General features: G+C 38.6%; 1 protein-coding gene across 1 annotated transcript in view; it reads left to right on the plus strand.

The window, feature by feature from the left end:
* Nucleotides 1-19,171, plus strand: part of TES (testin LIM domain protein) — a 47,298-nt gene that overhangs the window by 9,889 nt on the left and 18,238 nt on the right. The window contains 1 exon segment of the mRNA XM_030308274.2: nt 15,487-15,572. Within this exon segment, the coding sequence (XP_030164134.1) occupies nt 15,487-15,572 (86 nt within the window).

Consider the following 19,171-nt stretch of genomic DNA (forward strand, 5'->3'; position numbering starts at 1 on the left):
GGAAAAGTAACCTTGCAGTATCCCTTATTTTATTTTTAGAACATTTTTTTTAACGTTCATTTATTTTTGAGAGAGAGAGTCAGAGCGTGAGCAGAGGAGGGGCAGAGTGAGAGGGAGACACAGAACCTGAAGCAGGCTCCAGGCTCTGAGCTGTAACCACAGAGTCCGATGTGGGGCGCAAACTCACAAACTGTGAGATCATGACCTGAGCTGAAGTCAAACACTTAACCTAGTTAGTTACCCAGGCACCCAGAGCATCCTTGTTTTTATCCTCGTCATTCTTCTGTTAGCTTTTAGACTCAGAGCTCTCCAAATTCACTCCAGCTAAGTCATACAGTCTCCATGTGAAGAAATATAGAACTAATTTTTTTTTCTAGAAAATGGCAAGTTGGGGCGCCTGGGTGGCGCAGTCGGTTAAGCGTCCGACTTCAGCCAGGTCACGATCTCACAGTCTGTGAGTTCGAGCCCCGCGTCAGGCTCTGGGCTGATGGCTCGGAGCCTGGAGCCTGTTTCCGATTCTGTGTCTCCCTCTCTCTCTGCCCCTCCCCCGTTCATGCTCTGTCTCTGTCTGTCCCAAAAATAAATAAAAACGTTGAAAAAAAAATAAAAAAAAAAAAAGAAAATGGCAAGTTGCCAAAGGTTCTTAAGGAGGGGGGGGTGGCTACAAATCCTGACCTTTTAAATACTGCGACAAATTGAAAATAGAGTTCACAAATGTTCAAATGTTGCTCTGTGTTAGACTGTGCCAGGGGTGGCAGAATAGAAAATTAACTGAAGAGAAATTGGCAGAAATTAAAGAAAGGTGAGGGAGGTAAGACAGATTTTGATAGCTTAATATCCATATTGCTTTTAAGATGTCCCAGGGAAAAACAATAGAGATGTTGTTCGTTAGTACTTTTCTCCTGGATCAAGATGAAGTCAAGGCAGAGGATGGGATCATCCTGTGGGCCACTGTTGCTCACTGCACCGAACACGGGAACTTTAGAGGGCGCAGAACAGACTTTGATGTCTCCAGACATAAGTTTGAATCCCAATTTGATAGTCCCCTGGACATTTGGACAAGTTTCTTAGTTTTCTTGGCTTCAGGAGAGCTTATCTATAAAACATGGATATTACTTCCTTTTTGGGTTATTGTGTAACTAAATAAAGCATATCTTGTAAATACTTAGAATGGTGTTAGCAATTGCTTTATCAGTGTTAATTAAAAAAACATTTTTTTTTTTTTTAGTGTTTACTTGCTTTTGAGAGAGACAGGATGAGCGAGAGAGGGGCAGAGAGAGAGGGAGACACAGAAACCAAAGCAGGCTCCAAGCTCTGAGCTGTTAGCATAGACCTGCATGTGGGGCTCAAAATGTTAAATCATGACCTGAGCCGAAGTTGGATGCTTAACCAACTGAGCCACCCAGTGCCCCAATCAGTGTTAATTATTAATGTTGTTAATGTTCCCTGACCAGTTTTTTGTTTGTTTGTTTGTTTGTTTTAGTTAAGTAGACTTTGGCATCAATGAGTAAATGCTGGGAGAACCGAATTGCAGTGGTTATCAGCTTTACAATCCTGGATTCAGTTCTTTGCCCTGGCACTTACAAGCTGTGTGAATTTGGCAAAGTTACTTAACATTCTAAACCTCGAGATCTTGATCGGAAAATGGGTTACAACTATCTGTCTCACAGGGGTGTAAGGATGATTGAAATGAACATTTTAAAGCAAAGTATGGTGCCTGAACAATAAATAGATGTATCATGATCATTATCAATAAATACAATCTAGAAGGAAGAAAATCCTGCATAGATCTTCAAACCATTTAATAAGCACCTGAATATATCATCAAGAATTTTGTGACAGCACGCTCTCAGGATAAAATTGATACTTGGTGCTTTGTTGGACACAAAAAAATATCTAAAGTTCAACAATTGGGATGTAATATATTTTTCATTTAGTTTGTTTCCTTTTTGTAATTTTTAAATTTTGATTTTAATTTTTATAATAAAAGTAAAATTTTTTTAACGTTTTATTTATTTATTTTTTTTGAGACAGAGAGAGACAGAGCATGAATGGGGGAGGGTCAGAGAGAGAGGGAGACACAGAATCCGAAACAGGCTCCAGGCTCTGAGCTGTCAGCACAGAGCCCGACGCGGGGCTCGAACCCATGGACCGTGAGATCATGACCTGAGCGGAAGTCGGATGCCTAACCAACTGAGCCACCCAGGCGCCCCTAAAAGTAAAATTTTTTAAAAAATTTATTCATGTTTATTTATTTTTGAGAGAGAGAATGACAGAATATGAGTGGGGGAGGGGCAGAGAGGGAGATACAGAATCTGAAGCAGGCTCCAGGCTCAGAGCTGTCAGCATAGAGCCTGATACGGCTCGAACCCACAAATGGTGAGATCATGACCTGAGCTGAAGTTGGGCACTTAACTGACTGAGCCACCTAGGCACCCCAAAAGTAAAGATTTTTTAAGTCATCGTTCCTAGTACTTGTTTGAGCAGGCACCATGCGCTAGTCACTATAGGAAAGATTCAAAGCTATATCAATGAGGCTCTCAGGAGGGGGCATTTGATTTAACATGACTAGGTATGTTTTCCTAAACAGAATCTTCCTCAGAGATTTTGTGATAAATTGCAAAAATAGCCACAATATTTTGCAACACTTCCCATTAAAAAATGGAATCTATTTTCCTACCTTTGACTCTGGGCCGCCAAAAAAGTATGGTAGCAGTGATGTTGTGTGTGCTCCAAGCTTGGATGTCAACAGGCCTTGTCTCCTTCTACTTTCATGGAACCTTGCTGCTACTATGGAGCTAGCCTACCCCAGCCTGCTGGGGGATCAAAGACCACATGTAACAGATGAAATATCTCAGCTGAGGCTCCTCTAGGCCAGCTGTCCCCAGTTGACCTGAAAAGTGACGGCAGATGCGGTGAACCTAGCTGAGACTAGAAAAACCATCCAGCTAAACCCAGTCCAAAGTGCCAAACTGGAAAAGCCATGAGCAGAATATTATGATCATAAACTTCAGAACGAATGGTTATTTTAAGCCAGTATATTTAAGTACTGCTAGGCAGTCAATCATAATTTACACACCCTCTATTGTTAGAATGTAAGTCTTCTCAGCCTCCCACACTGAAAGCTACAGGAAGGGTCTTAGAAAAGGCTTTTCTCACTCTGAGTTATCTTCATAGCCTCTGTATGTGTGGAAAAAAAAAAAAAAAAAGAATCAGGACACTGTAGCTTCCCTGACATCACTGGTCACTTCAGAATAGGCTGTTTCTAATATATCAGATCTACGTTTTATTTCTTTACTAATTGTTCTGTTTATCAAGATAAAGGAAACTTAAATTCATCTGCAACTGACATTTGATCCTAATTGTAAAAAGGTGGTATATGCATGTTTTGAAAGTGGTCTTTTTCCCCTGAACCCTAGACAAATTTAAAATGATGTCTGTGTACCTTTTATAGCACAGAAATCTTTGGACTGTGGTCTAACTATAAAATAAAAAGCATGTGAATCCGTACCATTTCTCTAATGGATCAAACATCAAAAGCAAGTCAGGGGCACCTGGGTGGGTCAGTCAGTTAAGCAACTGATTCTTAATTTCTGCTCAGGTCATAATCTCATGGTTTGTGGGATCGAGCCCCTCTGTGCTGACAGTGAGGAGCCTGCTTGGGATTCTCTCTCCCCCTGTCTCCACTCCTCCCCTGCACGTGCTCGCTCACTCTCACTCTCTCTTTCAAAATACATAAACATTTTTTAAAAAGAAAAGAAAAAAATGGGTCAAAAATTAGTTAAGGCTCTTATGTTTACACAGAACACCACATGAACATAATTCTCTTGTTTTTCCAGAGTAAGGGATGGTGTGAAAAAACTATAGACAATAAGTAAATATGCATGCAGCATCTGGAATTAGGGTTTCCTACATCTCTCCCTGCCTTTCCCAGGTTCCGAGACCCCCAATCTGTGCTGTTAGACTTTGTTTTTGTTCTAAAGGCCCCTGACGCCAATCCTGGGCAAAAGTAGAAAATCCAAATCCTGTCATTTTGTACTTTTCATCCTCCCCCACTCCTCGTTGCCATTCCTATGCCTTCTCGCCATTGGCCTTTACTTTCTATGTTCCCTTGGATCCTGTGGCTTTCCTGGGCAGCCTCCTGGAATGGCACTCTCAGCCAGTGCCACAAGCCTCCCCTTCTCTGCTCTGTGAGGACACACCTGCACTGCTCTCTCCCTGCCTGTGCTCTGATTAGATAAGCAGCTAGTGGCAATAAATAACACAAGTGCATAGTCATCTTCCCCACGCCCTCACTCATCTGTTATAACAGGTTACTCCTAAAGAAATGATACTCTAGCCTTTAGGCCTGGCAAAAATGATGCCAATATTCAAGTTTTAGGATATACAGAGTCTTAATAAAGGCCTCTCAATATACAGCTATGTGTGGGATACACTCTTTACAGTCAGCTGTTGAGGTAGTGACACAAGACCAAATTAGGATTGTTTGTTTGATCTAAATTCTTTCAAGGGACTACTACAGACACCTTTTGGACTCAGATTTTTAAAATCCCTTTTATAGCTAATAATTGGGAAGCTTTGAGGGCTGTGTATAAAAGCACATGCCATTGCAGAGTCCTTCCAGGGAGCCGGAGCTCAGCCAATCCTATTAAAAAACTATTTCAGCCGCAATCATAACCTATTAATTATGACATTTTTATAGCCTGCATTGTCTTTCTCAAAGTAACGGATTGAGAGAAGGCCTTTTTTGAGTAGAGTCTACAAAGGAGGTATTCTATTGGTGAATATTTCAAGCAACTTCCTTTAAGCAATAGAATAGAAATAACTTGATAGTAGTCAGCTCGAAACATGTTTATAAGGAACCAGCATAAACTGAACAGACAATACATTTTTAAATCATTTGCTTACCTAAAATGAGTGTAGATTTTTTTTAAAAACCTAAATTATTTTTTCCATAGTAAAACTGTGAGGATACATTGGGTTTCAATAGGTAAGCAGTACTAGAAAAATAGTTAGGAATTGCTGACTATAAATATTACCTAATTGGAATTAAGTAATTTGCATCCTGACATCACAAAGAAGGGCTATATATTTTTTTTCTTTTACTTAATTCCATCACCAGATAGATTTATGTAATAGAACAAAGTTTATATAAATCTTTTTCCATTTTTAATGTGGAGGAGGACTATGTTATAAAAATAGTGAATTTTTGTTTCCGATTCTGTGTCTCCCTCTCTCTCTGCCCCTCCCCCGTTCATGCTCTGTCTCTCTCTGTCCCAAAAATAAAATAAACGTTGAAAAAAAAAAGAAAAAAAAATTAAAAGGGGCGCCTGGGTGGCGCAGTCGGTTAAGCGTCCGACTTCAGCCAGGTCACGATCTCGCGGTCCGTGAGTTCGAGCCCCGCGTCAGGCTCTGGGCTGATGGCTCAGAGCCTGGAGCCTGTTTCCGATTCTGTGTCTCCCTCTCTCTCTGCCCCTCCCCCGTTCATGCTCTGTCTCTCTCTGTCCCAAAAATAAAATAAACGTTGAAAAAAAAAAAGAAAAAAAATAGTGAATTTTTTGTCTTAAACATATTTTTGAAAATTTCTTGGTAATCAAACCTGATATTCTGTATTCTATTTTATGATTGTGTTCTAAAACACAAGAAATATGTGTGTATATATGTACTACACAAGTGTGTATATGTGCTGAGATTGATGGAAAATAAGACTGAGAGACTAAAAATCATATTCTACCCTGTCTTCCGGAAGACTGTTCCCTGGGCCTGACTGAGTAAATAGCTAACAGACTGAGAGGAATAAGAATATTTATATGTAAGGAGCAAAGCTCTGTTACTATGCCCATTTGATTGAAGAGACATTTAAATATTTGAAATGGAAAAAAATAAAGACAAGAGTGGTAGATAAGCACACCCTATACCCCTTTACTTTGTAATATGTCTGTCTCATCACAGATCACTTAGTCTTTGGATTTAAAATCAAAACAGAAAAGAGGTTGTGGAAGGAAGCTTCTAAGATGGCCACCATTGATTCCCAACTCCTAGAATTCATACTTTTGTCTATTCCCCTCCCCTTGAGTGGGCCGGACCTGGTCAGTTGCTGCCAAAGAGTGTGACATGGCAGAAGTGATGGTATGTCCCTTCCGAGATTAAAGGCCACAGCTTCCATCTTGGGTGCTCTCACTCTCTCTGGGATCATTTGCCCTGGGAAAAACCAGCTGCCATGTCATGAGGCACCCCTGTGAGACAGCTTAAAAGTGTGTCTTGGCCCCAGTCAAGCTTTGTGATGCCTGCATCCCTGGCTGACCCTTGACTGCAATGTAGGAAGAGGCCCTGAGCCAGTCCACCTCATTAAGCCACTCCCAGCTGGCTGACTGTGAGATCATAAATGTTTATTTTCAGCCCCTAACTTTTGGGGGTAATTTGTAACCAATACAGAGATTTTCCATTATAAATGTAGAAATTTTGTGATTTGAAAAACATGACAAGTATTACTTCAGTTTTTGCCTCATTATATCACCCCTGGGCATTATATGGAATCTTTTATATGATGTATAAATACATAACATAGCAAATAGTTTTTAGTATTAATGATAAGTCTACATATTTTGAATAAAGATCTTTCAAGTTTGAGATTTAACTTTTTCATTTGTATTTCACTGTTTCTTTTTGTTTTTATTTTTCACTTTTATTTTTTCCAGGGGATGATATAAAAATACTTTGGATTCATTGTTTCTTTTAAAACATTTTCTCTCTTGTTATACCATTGGAAGAATCCTATTTTGCATCAGGATCCTGGAGATTTTCCTTGACCCACACCCTATTCTTTTGAGGGTCCTCTTGCATGTGTGAATAATCACCTCAGGGCCTTTAGCGTTAGTGCAGCTGGTGTCCAGACATTCAGGTTCCTTGTCATCAGTCTCACATTTGTCTAAGAAGGAGGAGCTCCGTCTAGTGACGAATAGGCAGTCTTTGAGATCAAAACCTATTGTTCCAGAGGAGTTACAGATGAGGAATATTACTCATTTAAATTATTATTTGTCTTCAAACTCTCATTTTGGAGAAGAAAAAATGATGACTTTGTAGTTAAGAGCTCAGGATTTGGAGTTATAATTGCTAAGATTCAAATCTCACTTCTGCCACTTGCTAGCGGGGCAGTCTTAGACAAATTACTCAATCTGTCCAAGTCCCAGTTTCCTCGTGTGTGAAATTGGGAAGATTAACCTTTCCCATAGGTTGATTTGTGAATTAAATGAAATGGTGTCTGTATTGTGCCTGGCAGTAGTAACATCTTAACAATTGGTGGTGGTGGAGGTATAAATACCACTGTCATTAAGTATAAAAAAATATATAATTAGAAATGTTTCAAGATATCATACCAGAACTAAAATTCATTATTGATTTGTAGAAGAAGGCAGCAGGATCTACTTCTGATCTTGTCAAAAATTTACCATAATTACTGAAGTTGTATAGATGTCTTAGGTAATCTGCTGCATCTCAGACTGAAAATAGACAAATTGCCTTGGTGACAGTCCCTGTGTCACTTACTTGATACTGGTACTGCCTTAAGAAATGTAGGGACAGATTGAGTGGGAGTTATCTATTTAATTTATTAAAGTTCCAGGAAGACTGACACAGTACCTCCAGAATAGAATTTATTATAAACTATTTAGGCTGAAAGATCACTTGTTTCCTTTTTTCCTAATACAATAATCTGTGTGATGGTTTACTACTGTGTGCGAACAAAAAGATGTCACTCCATTTGGCTCACAGTGGATTTTATGATATAGGTTCATGTAGGGCTCTGGCTTTGAAAGTTATGGCACTGAAAAACTGAAGGAATGTGGAAATGAATTGTGGAATCTACAGTGAAGAGTTTTATTCCCATTTGTAAGTGCTATTGACAGCTGAAGACTGTTAATTGATTATTCTATTCTTGAGCTATAATCCTTGGTGTCAAGTTAAAAATTATATTGATTTCTATTTTCAAAAAACTAATTTACTCTTTATCTAATCCAAGATCTTTCCATGTTCATGACCTACATTTAGGCATTAGTGGTTAAGAATGGGCCTTCTGCAATACAGCTGACCTGAGGCAGTTAACAATTCTCTGCTCCAGCTTTTCATCTGTATGAAAATGCACATAATAATTAATAGTACTTCAGACTTTCATAGGTTTGCTGTGAGGATAAAATGAGATGATCCGTGTAAAAGTCTTAGAACCATGCCTGGCAAAAACCACCCCTACCACAGCTTTCTTCTTTTTCTTCTTTTTAAAAAATTTTTTATTAGTTTAATTTTTATTTTTTTGAAAAGCAATGGGAGTTCCTGAAGTAAAAGTATCATGTTAAAAGGTCATTAGATAATTAAGACCAGTATTAAATAAATAAATAAATAAATAAATAAATAAATAAATAAAACTTGCTGGCATTTCTGTCAAGCTCAGCCTCTATGACAAGCATCAGGAGTTCAAATATGAGCAAGAAACTTGTAGTCTAATGGGGTAAACTGATGTGTAAATATCATAGTGTACTGGAAAGGGACTAAATAATAGAGTGATAGGAATTTAGAACTTGGCTGAGAATAGTCCAAGAAGGGCATCACGCAGTAACTGATGTTTGGATTAGGTCTATAGAAAGTAGGATTTTGCCAGATGGAGGGGAAAGGGAATGAGATCCAGCAAAGGGAAAAGCTTTTCTGGAAGCAGAGGTTTGCAAGGGAGGTGTGGGTTGAAAACCAACTTCTCTGCAATGCTAAGGCATGTCGAATTCATTGAACTCATTGAATTCATTGAACTCATCTAACAAGTGGAATGTGGTGATCATCTTTAGGTTTTATTAAAATAATTTTGAGAGTGGCAATAGGATGCTTTCAAATGGAGTGGTCAGCTAGGAAAGTGTGGTCCCAGGCTGACCTGATAGGAGTTTGAACATTGAGCAGTGGAGTGGAGGTGAGGAAACAAACCATGTAGTTCTTAGAGGACAGACCAGCAAGACTTGGAGCATAGTAAGCATGGCTACACAGAGATAAGGAGGACTCTGGGCCCCAGTTTGTGTGACTAGGTGAGTGGTGATGTCTCTTTCTTCATTCTTCCTCTTATGTATTTCAAACTTTAGTGAGAGATGCACAGTTTTTGTTCTTATAAGCAAAGAAAAAGATAGAGCAATTTTATTAGAAATGATTAATAGTAGTTCTTAATCATGATAAATTATCTCTTTGTATTCCCATCTAAGAAATTTGCCAAACTATAAAAGCTGAAGGATACCTCTATTTTTATATTTAAGTCTGGTTTTCTGTGTAACCTAGCCTTTTTCTGGGGGTGGAGGTGGGTATTGCCATTGTTGACAGAGCTTGGAAAGCAGCCAAAGAACAAAAAATGGAAAACATTTTAAGTTTTTGTGTCACAAATTAATCAAAATGAATTGATTCAGGTGGGGAGAACTTCACAGATCACAGATCAGTTTTCTAAAAGAGCTATGTGCTGAGAGAGATCATTTTTTGGAAATGTAGTTCCTTTGTTCAGAATATTCATTTATATAAACAAGATCTAAAATGCTCTTTAAGAATATAATATGAATATATGTATATATACATATGTGATAGGTAAATAGGCATGTGCATGTACAGAGAGAGAGAGAATTTATGTATATTTCATATAATCTACCTTGGTCTGCTTCATTCCAAAATGATTAAAGAAGTCTTAGTAACACTTGCTTGTTTAGTAACCACATATGATTCTTTGCTCCGGAGGGAAATTTGGTTATGAAAACAGCATGAATCAGATGATCTCACCCTGAATGCTGCATAATATCTTCCAGATTCAAATTATCTCCAAATCAACTCAGACCATGTTTGAAATACCAGATGTTCCATAACCTTCTTTCCTTTTTCTTTAAAGTATCTGACATGCAATAGCCTTTCCTGGGTCAGAAGGGTCACTTGAAATGTTGCCAACCTATCTGGTTACCTGAAATTATGAATACAGAGAAATTGATCCCATTTCTTATCCTAGAATACTAAGCAGGGGACAAGGGGTGTTTGGAGGCACAGATCATGGTAATGTAAGTTCTGGAGCCTATAGTTAAGGATATTTTAAAAATCTTACTTGTCTAGGACTAGCATTTCAGGATAAATACTATAGTCATTTTTATTTTTTCAGTTGACTTTGATAGGTATTCCTAAAGCCTGACCATAGCTTTTCCAAATATAGTCAATCCAAAGGATCTGTTTTTTTGGACACTGAAGAAGAAAAATTAATCTGTCATATCCTTGTATTGACGCTGGCCAGAATGTGTTACTAAAATTATATGAAGTAAGTAGAGAGCTTTGGGACCTGTGTGCTTATGAAAAACATGTGTTTTTAGGCACCAAGTGTTGATTCTGCAGGGAATACCATGTCACATTTGCTACTAAAATGATTACATGTAACAGAACTGTATCTCAGCTCTCAGAACTTAATTTTTTTTGTTTCCTATATAAACAACTCCTCCACACTGAATTCCAAAGGATTCTGACCAATAAGAGGCAATAATCTATTGGCTTTCTCAAATGACTACTGTCTATTTATTCTTTAGATGTTGAGCAGATGACTATGCTGAATAACAAACTCAGGTAAAGTTAATCTGAAACATGATTTACAGTCATAATTTTAGAATTAAAAAGTTTGTTAGAGTTAATCTAACTCAATCCCTTCATTTCATTATCCACATGAGGAAATCCAGAGAAGAAAATGACTTCTGAAATCCCTAGGCCTAGCAGTAACACCTGGGACCAGACCACAGTTTTCCAACTCCCTTGAGTGCTCTTTCTACATTTTCACAGTTCTCTGTTTAGCCAAGTCATTCTTGATCATTTCCTTAATACCTGGGATGACTAATTCTCACAACATATTACCTATGAGCACACATATCTTGGTGTTTATATTAGTCCAGGGATCTGGACTTCACTTTCTAAACAGCCAGGTTGCCAGCACTTTCTGGGCCCTCACTCCCCTGCACACACTCTGGGTGTCATCATGTAACACCTTGTCTGTTCTTACCCCTCACCAAGAATTCTCAAGCGCGGACACCTGGGCAGAGAACAACCTATAAGATCTGGATGTCTGAGAGTAACCACCAAGGCTCTTGAGGAAAGAAGGATGCTAACCAGAGGGTTCAGCCTGTGCTAAGAATAAAGGGGAGGGAAGAAGTCTAGGCAGAAGAGTCCTGGGTCCTGCACTTCAGGGAATCCTCAATACAGAAGTGAAGGAGGGAGAGAAATTGGCTGAGCCCTTAGGGTAAATAGAGTTCCATACTCTTGCACTGGAAGAGCCAGGGAATCTCAGCTTCTGTGATCTCTGACCAAAAAGGTCTGGAATAGGGGCGAAACTGCTCGAGGCAGCTCTGGCTCTGAAACTCATTTTACTATAGAGTGGAATTTGTACACTTGCCTTCACGTGATATGTTTGACTTGGGAAGGGAAGGATAGCAGATGCCTAGATGCCTAAGTTGTGGCAGAAACAGAAACAGAAGAAATTTGCCTCATACCAGTAGAAATATGTCTGCTCTGGTACAATTTTATCATATAAATTGGATTTAACAGGATTAGAGAACACATTGCATTCTAGATGTGGAACTAGGCACACACTAGAGTGTGAACCACATTTCTTTGTTATTAGTGGCACTATGCTTTTTTATCCTAACAGAGGTTTATAAAGAGGGTAAGAATATGGAAGAAGTTCTCACCCAGTAAGTGACATGGGTTAGAGATCTTCATTGCTGGGAATCAAGCAGGTTTTTTTATACCTATATATTTATAGCTATAAAAATAATTTCTTTTAGTGAAATTCCTCTAGGAAAACAAGTTCATTCCCAGTGTGAAACTTACTAATCATGATAGCTGTGAGCAATGGTTTTAAAAACTAGGTGTCTTTTTTATTGTGGGTTTATTTTTAATTAGAACTGCTTTCATTGAATTGTGGCAGGAGAGTGTATCATACTGCCATGATCTCATTCCGCTCTCCTTCATGTTCCTGTTCCCTCTCTATGATACTTTCAGAGTCCCCTCACAACTTGTGTCTGAGTGTTTGGGGAAGATGAAAGTGTGTGTGTGTGGAGAGGTGGGAAGGAAACTTTCTTCAGGTGGTCATAAACCGTGGTAGGAGGAACCTGTATGGAGACTTAGCTGGCCTTCCAGGCAAGCCAGAGTGGGTGGAAGAACACGGGAGCAGTGCTTTCTGAGTTCTCCCGGCAGGCTGCAGAGCCATTTTCTCAGATTACGTCTTCTTTCAGAGTCAGGTGTTCTAATCTCCCTGAGGGGTCCCCTCTGTGGCTTGGCCAGCAGAGCTTGAGGGGTGGGTGCTCTTGCTCCCCAACCCCCCACCCAGTGCCTTTCTCTAGTGCTTCTTCCTTACCAGTCTCATCCTTGGAAGATTATTTTTTCCTTGGGAAAAGGAAAAGATAAGGTGAAAACAAAACCCCACTCTGCCTGTGGCAAGTCTGGTCCTATCACCTTTTGAGTGCTCTGAGGTGTCCCTGCTCTAACAATTCCCGCTTCTGCCACAGACCTTCGCATAACTGTCCCCTCACCTTGAATGTGCTTCCTCCCCTTCCCCCTCCCCACTGAGTTAGGAGCCGCTCATCCTTTCAGCGCAGTTCAAGCAATATTTGTTCAAAACAGCCTTCCTAACCTTCCTGACAGATTCATATCTTCCCGATCTAGAGCGCTCAGGCACCTGCATTTGTAGCCCTTTCCCTTTAAACAGAGATGGGCCAGGAAATCTTTGGAAGCCGCAGGGAAGTTCCACCAAGGCACTGAGTGGAGGGCCTGCCACACATGGGGTGTGAGATCAGCGTGCTGTTGACTAGCTGCACAGCCAGGGCAGAACTGCTTTCTTGATTTTCCTTTCCCGGCCTCTTACACCAGGGGGGATGCCCAGGCCTGTCCAGCAATAAGAGCATGTGGGCCACTTTAAAAGACATGTTCATGAAACATCACCAGTTCTAATAATCCTAATAGATAAACTGATAACTATTTTAAGAGGAATAAAAAGCAGGTAGGAAGGAAACAACTTGGCCCTTTCCAATGCTGACTTTATGTTGGCAATGAACTATGCTGGGCCTTACTGTCATATCTCTGCTGACCAAGTAGGGTTCTGGTTATATTAGCTAAGCTTCCAAAATTCATTCAGAATTCGAGAACGAGATGGTATTTTTCCACTGTGCTTGCTGTATTTTAGTAAGGCCAGTGTTGCTCAGACCAGGTGATTCAGATTTGAAGGCAGGTAAGAATTTGTTTATTATTAATTTAATTCCATATGTGTGTGCATATATCTGTCATGAGATAAATGTATTTCTTACTGTGAATGATGCACAGGAGAGTTTAGAAGCAGCTGATTTGAGCTAAGCTATGTGATTAAGTCTTAATAACGTCATCTTAATTTTCATGTGGGAGCAGAGTTTGGCAGGAGATGAATGGAACACCGTATGAAGGAAATCCATACACCAGGTGGATTCAGGATTCTTAACTCTCCTGTAATGGAAAACTTGAAAGAGCTTGAAAAAGAATACACTTTTTTTAGATTTGCTGTTCATTTTAGTCTGGATATCGTAATGGAGAAAATTCTTTAATTACATTCCTTGCAAAAGACCAGAAAATTCAAATAATCCGTTCCTCTCTCTCTTTTGCTTAACCCATTTTACTTCCGTAGTATGAGCTGTGATCACTAGCGACAAGGAAACAATTTAATTCCTTAAAATAATAATAATAATAAAGTGTCATCTAGTATTAAAGTATATAATTTCAACATCTTTTGAAAATTGGTAATGGGGGCATGGCAAAGGTAATGAAATTTAGTTAATACTGGACAGTTTGAGATGGTCTGACTTAAAAATAATGTAGGTTCCCCTGAGCAGCTGGGTAGATCTTCGTTACGGTAAGAGGATGTGGTCATTTTCTTCAGAGAAAAAAAGGAAGGGCTTCATCTAAACTTCAGGGCATGGTCAGACTGAGCTTTCAAGGAACAAATTACAGTGTGGTTTAGATTACGTAGCAAAAACACAACTTGGCAAAGTTACAAAAGGGTGCCATGGTAGAAAATCTATTGTTTGTCCAGCTTGAACTCTTACCCCAGGCACTAGCTGCTAAGGAATTTGTCGGGAGTCACTGATGTGATATTTAAAACAGAGTAGCCTGGTCGCTGGTGATTTGCCGATGGGATGATATAAAGTGGGCTGATCTTTAATATCAATAGTTGGGTAAAAGAGCTTACATTGCCTTCTTGGGTCCTTCCCTCATCTTCACTCTTTCCTCTTTTGTTTATTAAGTCATGTCTCAGTAAGTTCCCAAGGATTGTTGTTTATTGTGATTAAAAAATAGATTGTTATAATTAGGGCAGTAGTACACCCCCTCTATTCCCACCCCAGGCGTAAAAGCACAGGCTTTGGTGTCAGAAAGACCTGGACTCAGATCACTTCTCTACCATTTATTTACATGTTGGTCTTAAGCAAGTTATGTAACCTTCCTGAATTTCAGTTGTCATCTCTAAAATAGAGAATAATATTGCTTTTGAGATTTTATAAGGTTTTGATAAGTGCTTACCTTTATTCCTTGCATTCAACATATGTTATTGCTATTATACTTATAAATAATAACATTTTGAATATAATAAATATAGAAATAATGAACAAAATTGACCATATGTTAATAAAATAAATGAATAATAAATAATAAATGAAATAAAATTATTTGAATCATAATTCCTAAAATCTTTTTTATATTCCTTGTTTGCTAAAAAAAATATGTCATTTGGGGACAGGCTTGCTTCCCAAGCTCTGGCTCTTTAACTCCCTGTTCCTATTGCATACAGGGCATTTAGTGACCAAAGAAATAAATTCATGACTTTTTGCAACTTGCAGTATTTGTAGTCCTCTAAACAGTTGTATTCTGATGCTTTTCCTTTCATGAAAAAATCAGTAAGAATACAAGGTATGTTGAGTAGGTATTTGGAGTCCCCATATCCATACCTAAGTGTCCTCATTGACCAAACAATGTGATACTCATAAAAGATTTGTTTGCAACTTCTATCAACAGGAGTGGTCATATGTGGAATTTAAGAATCAAAACAGATAAACATAGGGGAAGAGAAGCAAAATTAAGATAAATACAGAGAGGGAGACAAACCATAAGAGACTCTTAAATGCAGAGAACAAACTGAGGATTGCTGGAGCAGTATTGGGTGGGGGGAATGGGCTAAATGGGTAATGGGCATTAAGGAGGACACTTGTTGGGATGAGCACTGGGTGTTATATGTAAGTGATGAATCAGTAAATTCTATTCCTGAAGTCATTATTACGCTATGTGTTAGCTAACTTGGATTTAAATTTTAAGAAATCTTAAAAATTTTAATTTAAAAAAAAAAACAGGAGTGGTTAGTAGAATTAGAAGGACAGTTTATTGAATTTTTTAGATTTTTAAAAAATGTTATAACACACATTGTTTTCTACTTAACAGATGGGCTTAGGTCATGAGCAAGGATTTGGAGCTCCCTGTTTAAAATGCAAAGAAAAATGTGAAGGATTCGAACTACACTTCTGGAGGTAATGTTTTGAAAATGACAGCCACATTAGTAATTTCTGCTCTTTGGCACTGCTTCCTCAGACAGTGGGGATCTCTTATAAATTCTCTAGCATGGTTGTTAAGTTGTAGATCTGTCATATTCTTTTCTAAAAAATAAAGGCTAAAGCTATTCTGTTTTCCTACCATTAAGTGTGACTGAGCTAATTGGACCATCGTAACTATATTTGAAATTGTGTATTTGCTGTCCTTCAGATTTCCTATGAGTCTAGAATACTGAATTTATGTCTCTTTCCTGAGTGGCAGATAAGTTTATGGTAATCTTCTAGGACTGTTTATTAATTATAATTCTTTTCTTAAAAATTGATAACTTTGCACATTTTACCTATATATTTGCAATAAACAATAAATATGATTAAGCACTCATGTGCTGGTTGTCAGGACATAGACTGGTATCTAAGGACTCTTCGAAATTTTTAGGTTTAACACTTGAATTAAAAAAATAATTCATTGCCATCATTGGCTTGTATCAAGTTCAAATATATGGAGGACAAATGTTGGTGGATCAAAATGTGAATTTTGTGTAGATCTTATTTACATATTTTAAAATAATAGTGTATGTTATATAAACCTAAAAATTGGTATTTTAAACCTGTTCTTATGAAGAATGTAAATTTTGTTCATTAATGGCTGTCAAGAGTATAATGGTAGTTGATCTAAGTCTGTTCAAATTAGAATCAGCACATCATTGTTAGAAGAAAAATGTTAAAGTGATCAACTATACATTATTAGGATGTCAGATGCCTGGTTAGAATAAATCTCACTCGAGAACAATTTCTGTGCTGCATATTTCCATGGAAAACTCCCTAGAATAAAAAATTTCATCAGCTATTGGGATTGTGTACAATGTAAGTTATAGGAGAATATAAACAATTAAAATTTGAGATATTAGGTTCTTTTAAAAGCTAGTTTATTTAGCAAGTTTTAGGAAACAACGGCAGTTGTTTTAAATAATGAAGGTAGTGGAAACCTCAGCCCATGCAGAAATGATGGTACAGTTCTTTATTTGTAAGGAGCTAAAATTTTTCAGGGAGTTTTTTAATTACAAGACTTTCATGGATCTTCCCTGTGCCACCTTTTTAAGGGACATAGAAGTTAGGCAACATGTCTGTTGTGGTTCTGAAACATTAAGTCACTAGACACAAAATAGTTTTCATGGACTAGAATATTTCAGCTCCTGATGTGCACACCATTCAGTGGTGCTCACAGTGGGCTGTGGAGAGAGTTGCAGTGCCCTCTGCTGGGCATGGTTCTAACTGTACAATCTTTAAAAATCTTAAAAAATCTTTAAAAACCTTTTTAGTTTGACCATACAGTTGCCAAAAACTGCTAATGAGATTTTTAAAGCTCATTTCTAAGTGATAGCATCTTTTCTCTAAAGCCGAAGGTTGGTTTAGAGTAATTATTGTTTGTGCTATATTTTTTTTTATTACAGATCACTATAATCTGAGATTTTCAGATTTAAAAAAATGTCAGAGAAGAGCAGATTTCTGTGGCATGAAAATCACTTTTTAATTTTAATTTTTTTCATTTACTTACCTTGATAGACTCTGAGAATCTGTTAAGAGCCATAAAAGACTATGGTTTTGCCACAGCCTCCAACCTAGCTTGAGTTTATATGCTTCATCCAGGTGGTATTACTTAGTAAATCCGTCTTCTTCCTGGCATGAATCTGGACACATCTCTCCCTCAGAATTCTTGGTAATTCTCTGAATTTTTCACCATAGCTGGAAGGCTGGAGGGCAGGTGCTTTTGACCTCCAGATAGCCATTTTCAGTACAGTCTTTGAAGTAAAAGTCCGGTTGTCTTGAGTGTAATGAAGATCCCAGGTCTGGTCCAAGGCCACAGACTGCTGTGACTGCAGTGGACATGGAGTCCCAGGATCCTGTCCACTTAGCTTCCTCCTCTATCTTCATGGTAACCCTTGACTTCCAGGACTCTAAGGGCTTCATGGGGCACATTGTGAAAATCAGAGTTAAATTATTCTCCACATTTTACCAGCCTGACTTCTATTCAGCCACAAGAATGGTCTTGAAAATGGATACTGTTGTGTACTTCCCAATAGCTTAAGAACCCTCACTGCTTTCTACTCCTGCTTGCTTGTCCAGTCTCCTCTCCCACTTCTCTTCCAAGTAGCCTCTGTTTTAACTGCTGAGATATATGCTGCTCCCTGGAACTTGTGTGTTTTTTGGTATGTTTCCTTCAGCTGGAAAAAACCTACATTTCACTATGGTGAAACAAAAGTCCTTCCTATTCTTCAAGTCTCTGTCAAGCATTACCTCTGAGAACTCTTCCTTGATCCCTGTATTAGCTCAGGCTTCCATAGCAAAATACCATAGACCGGGTGGGTTAAACAACAGATATTTATTGTCTTCTAGTTCTGGAGGCCAGAAGTTCAAGAAGTTCAGTATCGGCATGGTTGGGTTCTGGTAAGAAACCTCTTCCTGGTTTGCAGATGGCCAGCTTCTCTCTGTGTCCTCACATGTCCTTTTCTCTGTGCATGCATATGAAGAGAGAAAGATATCTTCTCTCTTCTTCTTGAAGGCCACCAGTCCTATCAGATTAGGACCCTACTCTTATGACCTCATTTAACTTTATCTTCTAAAAGCTCTATCTACAAATACAGTCACATGGAGGGGACACAATTCAGTCCTTACCACCCTCTTCCTACTTCTGCATACCCCCAAGTAAAGGGTCATTTTTGGCCTTGGCAAAATTGGCAAAAAATAAAATCCTATATATTTGTAGGAGCCAGCAAATAAATAAGACCTTACTATCTTCATCATTCAGATTTCCTGTTGGCATCTTCCATTGCTGGGGACAAGGTAGCCCACTGCTGCAGTCCTTAGGGGTCAGCCTCCTATAGCATGGCCCAGGGTACCATGCAGAAGGGTGCGGAATGAATGTAGAGAGTGAATGGAAGAGATTCAGTAGGCATGACTGCCTGTCAAGGTGTGTCACAACAGTTATAAAAAACTAAAAATAAATTCTTAGACTTATGGAAGTTTAGAGTAAAACTTGGAACTTAGTTAGCCAAACCTCATTTTATAGATCAACGACCTAAAACCCAAGGAAGTTAAAATGACTTATTTGAGCCTATTAATTATTAATAAGAAATATAATTTATAAAGATTTCCTATGTGTCACATGCTAATAAGCACTTGTAATGATTTTCTATGCTGCACAACAAATTACTCCAAATTAGCAGGTTAAAACAACACCTATTAATTGACTAAACATCCATTTATGCATTAGGTCAGAAGTCAAGGCAGGCTTAACTGGATGCTCTGCTTAGGATTTCAAAAGGCTTGAAATCAAGGTTTTGGCCAGATTGAGGTCTAATCTGGAAATTGGGAGAAGAATCTGCTTCCAGACTCATTTGTAATGTTGGTAGAATTCACTTCCTTCATTTCCTGTGGTTGCAGGCATGAGGTCCCTGTTTATTTGCTGGCTGTCAGTCAGGGGCTGTTCCCAGCTTCTAGAAACCACTCACATTCCTTGGCACATGGCCATCTCTGTCTTCAAAGTCAATAACGTGCTTGGAATCCTTTCTGTGCCTTAA

Source organism: Lynx canadensis, chromosome A2, assembly GCF_007474595.2.
Source record: "Lynx canadensis isolate LIC74 chromosome A2, mLynCan4.pri.v2, whole genome shotgun sequence".
Classification (NCBI taxonomy): domain Eukaryota; kingdom Metazoa; phylum Chordata; class Mammalia; order Carnivora; family Felidae; genus Lynx; species Lynx canadensis.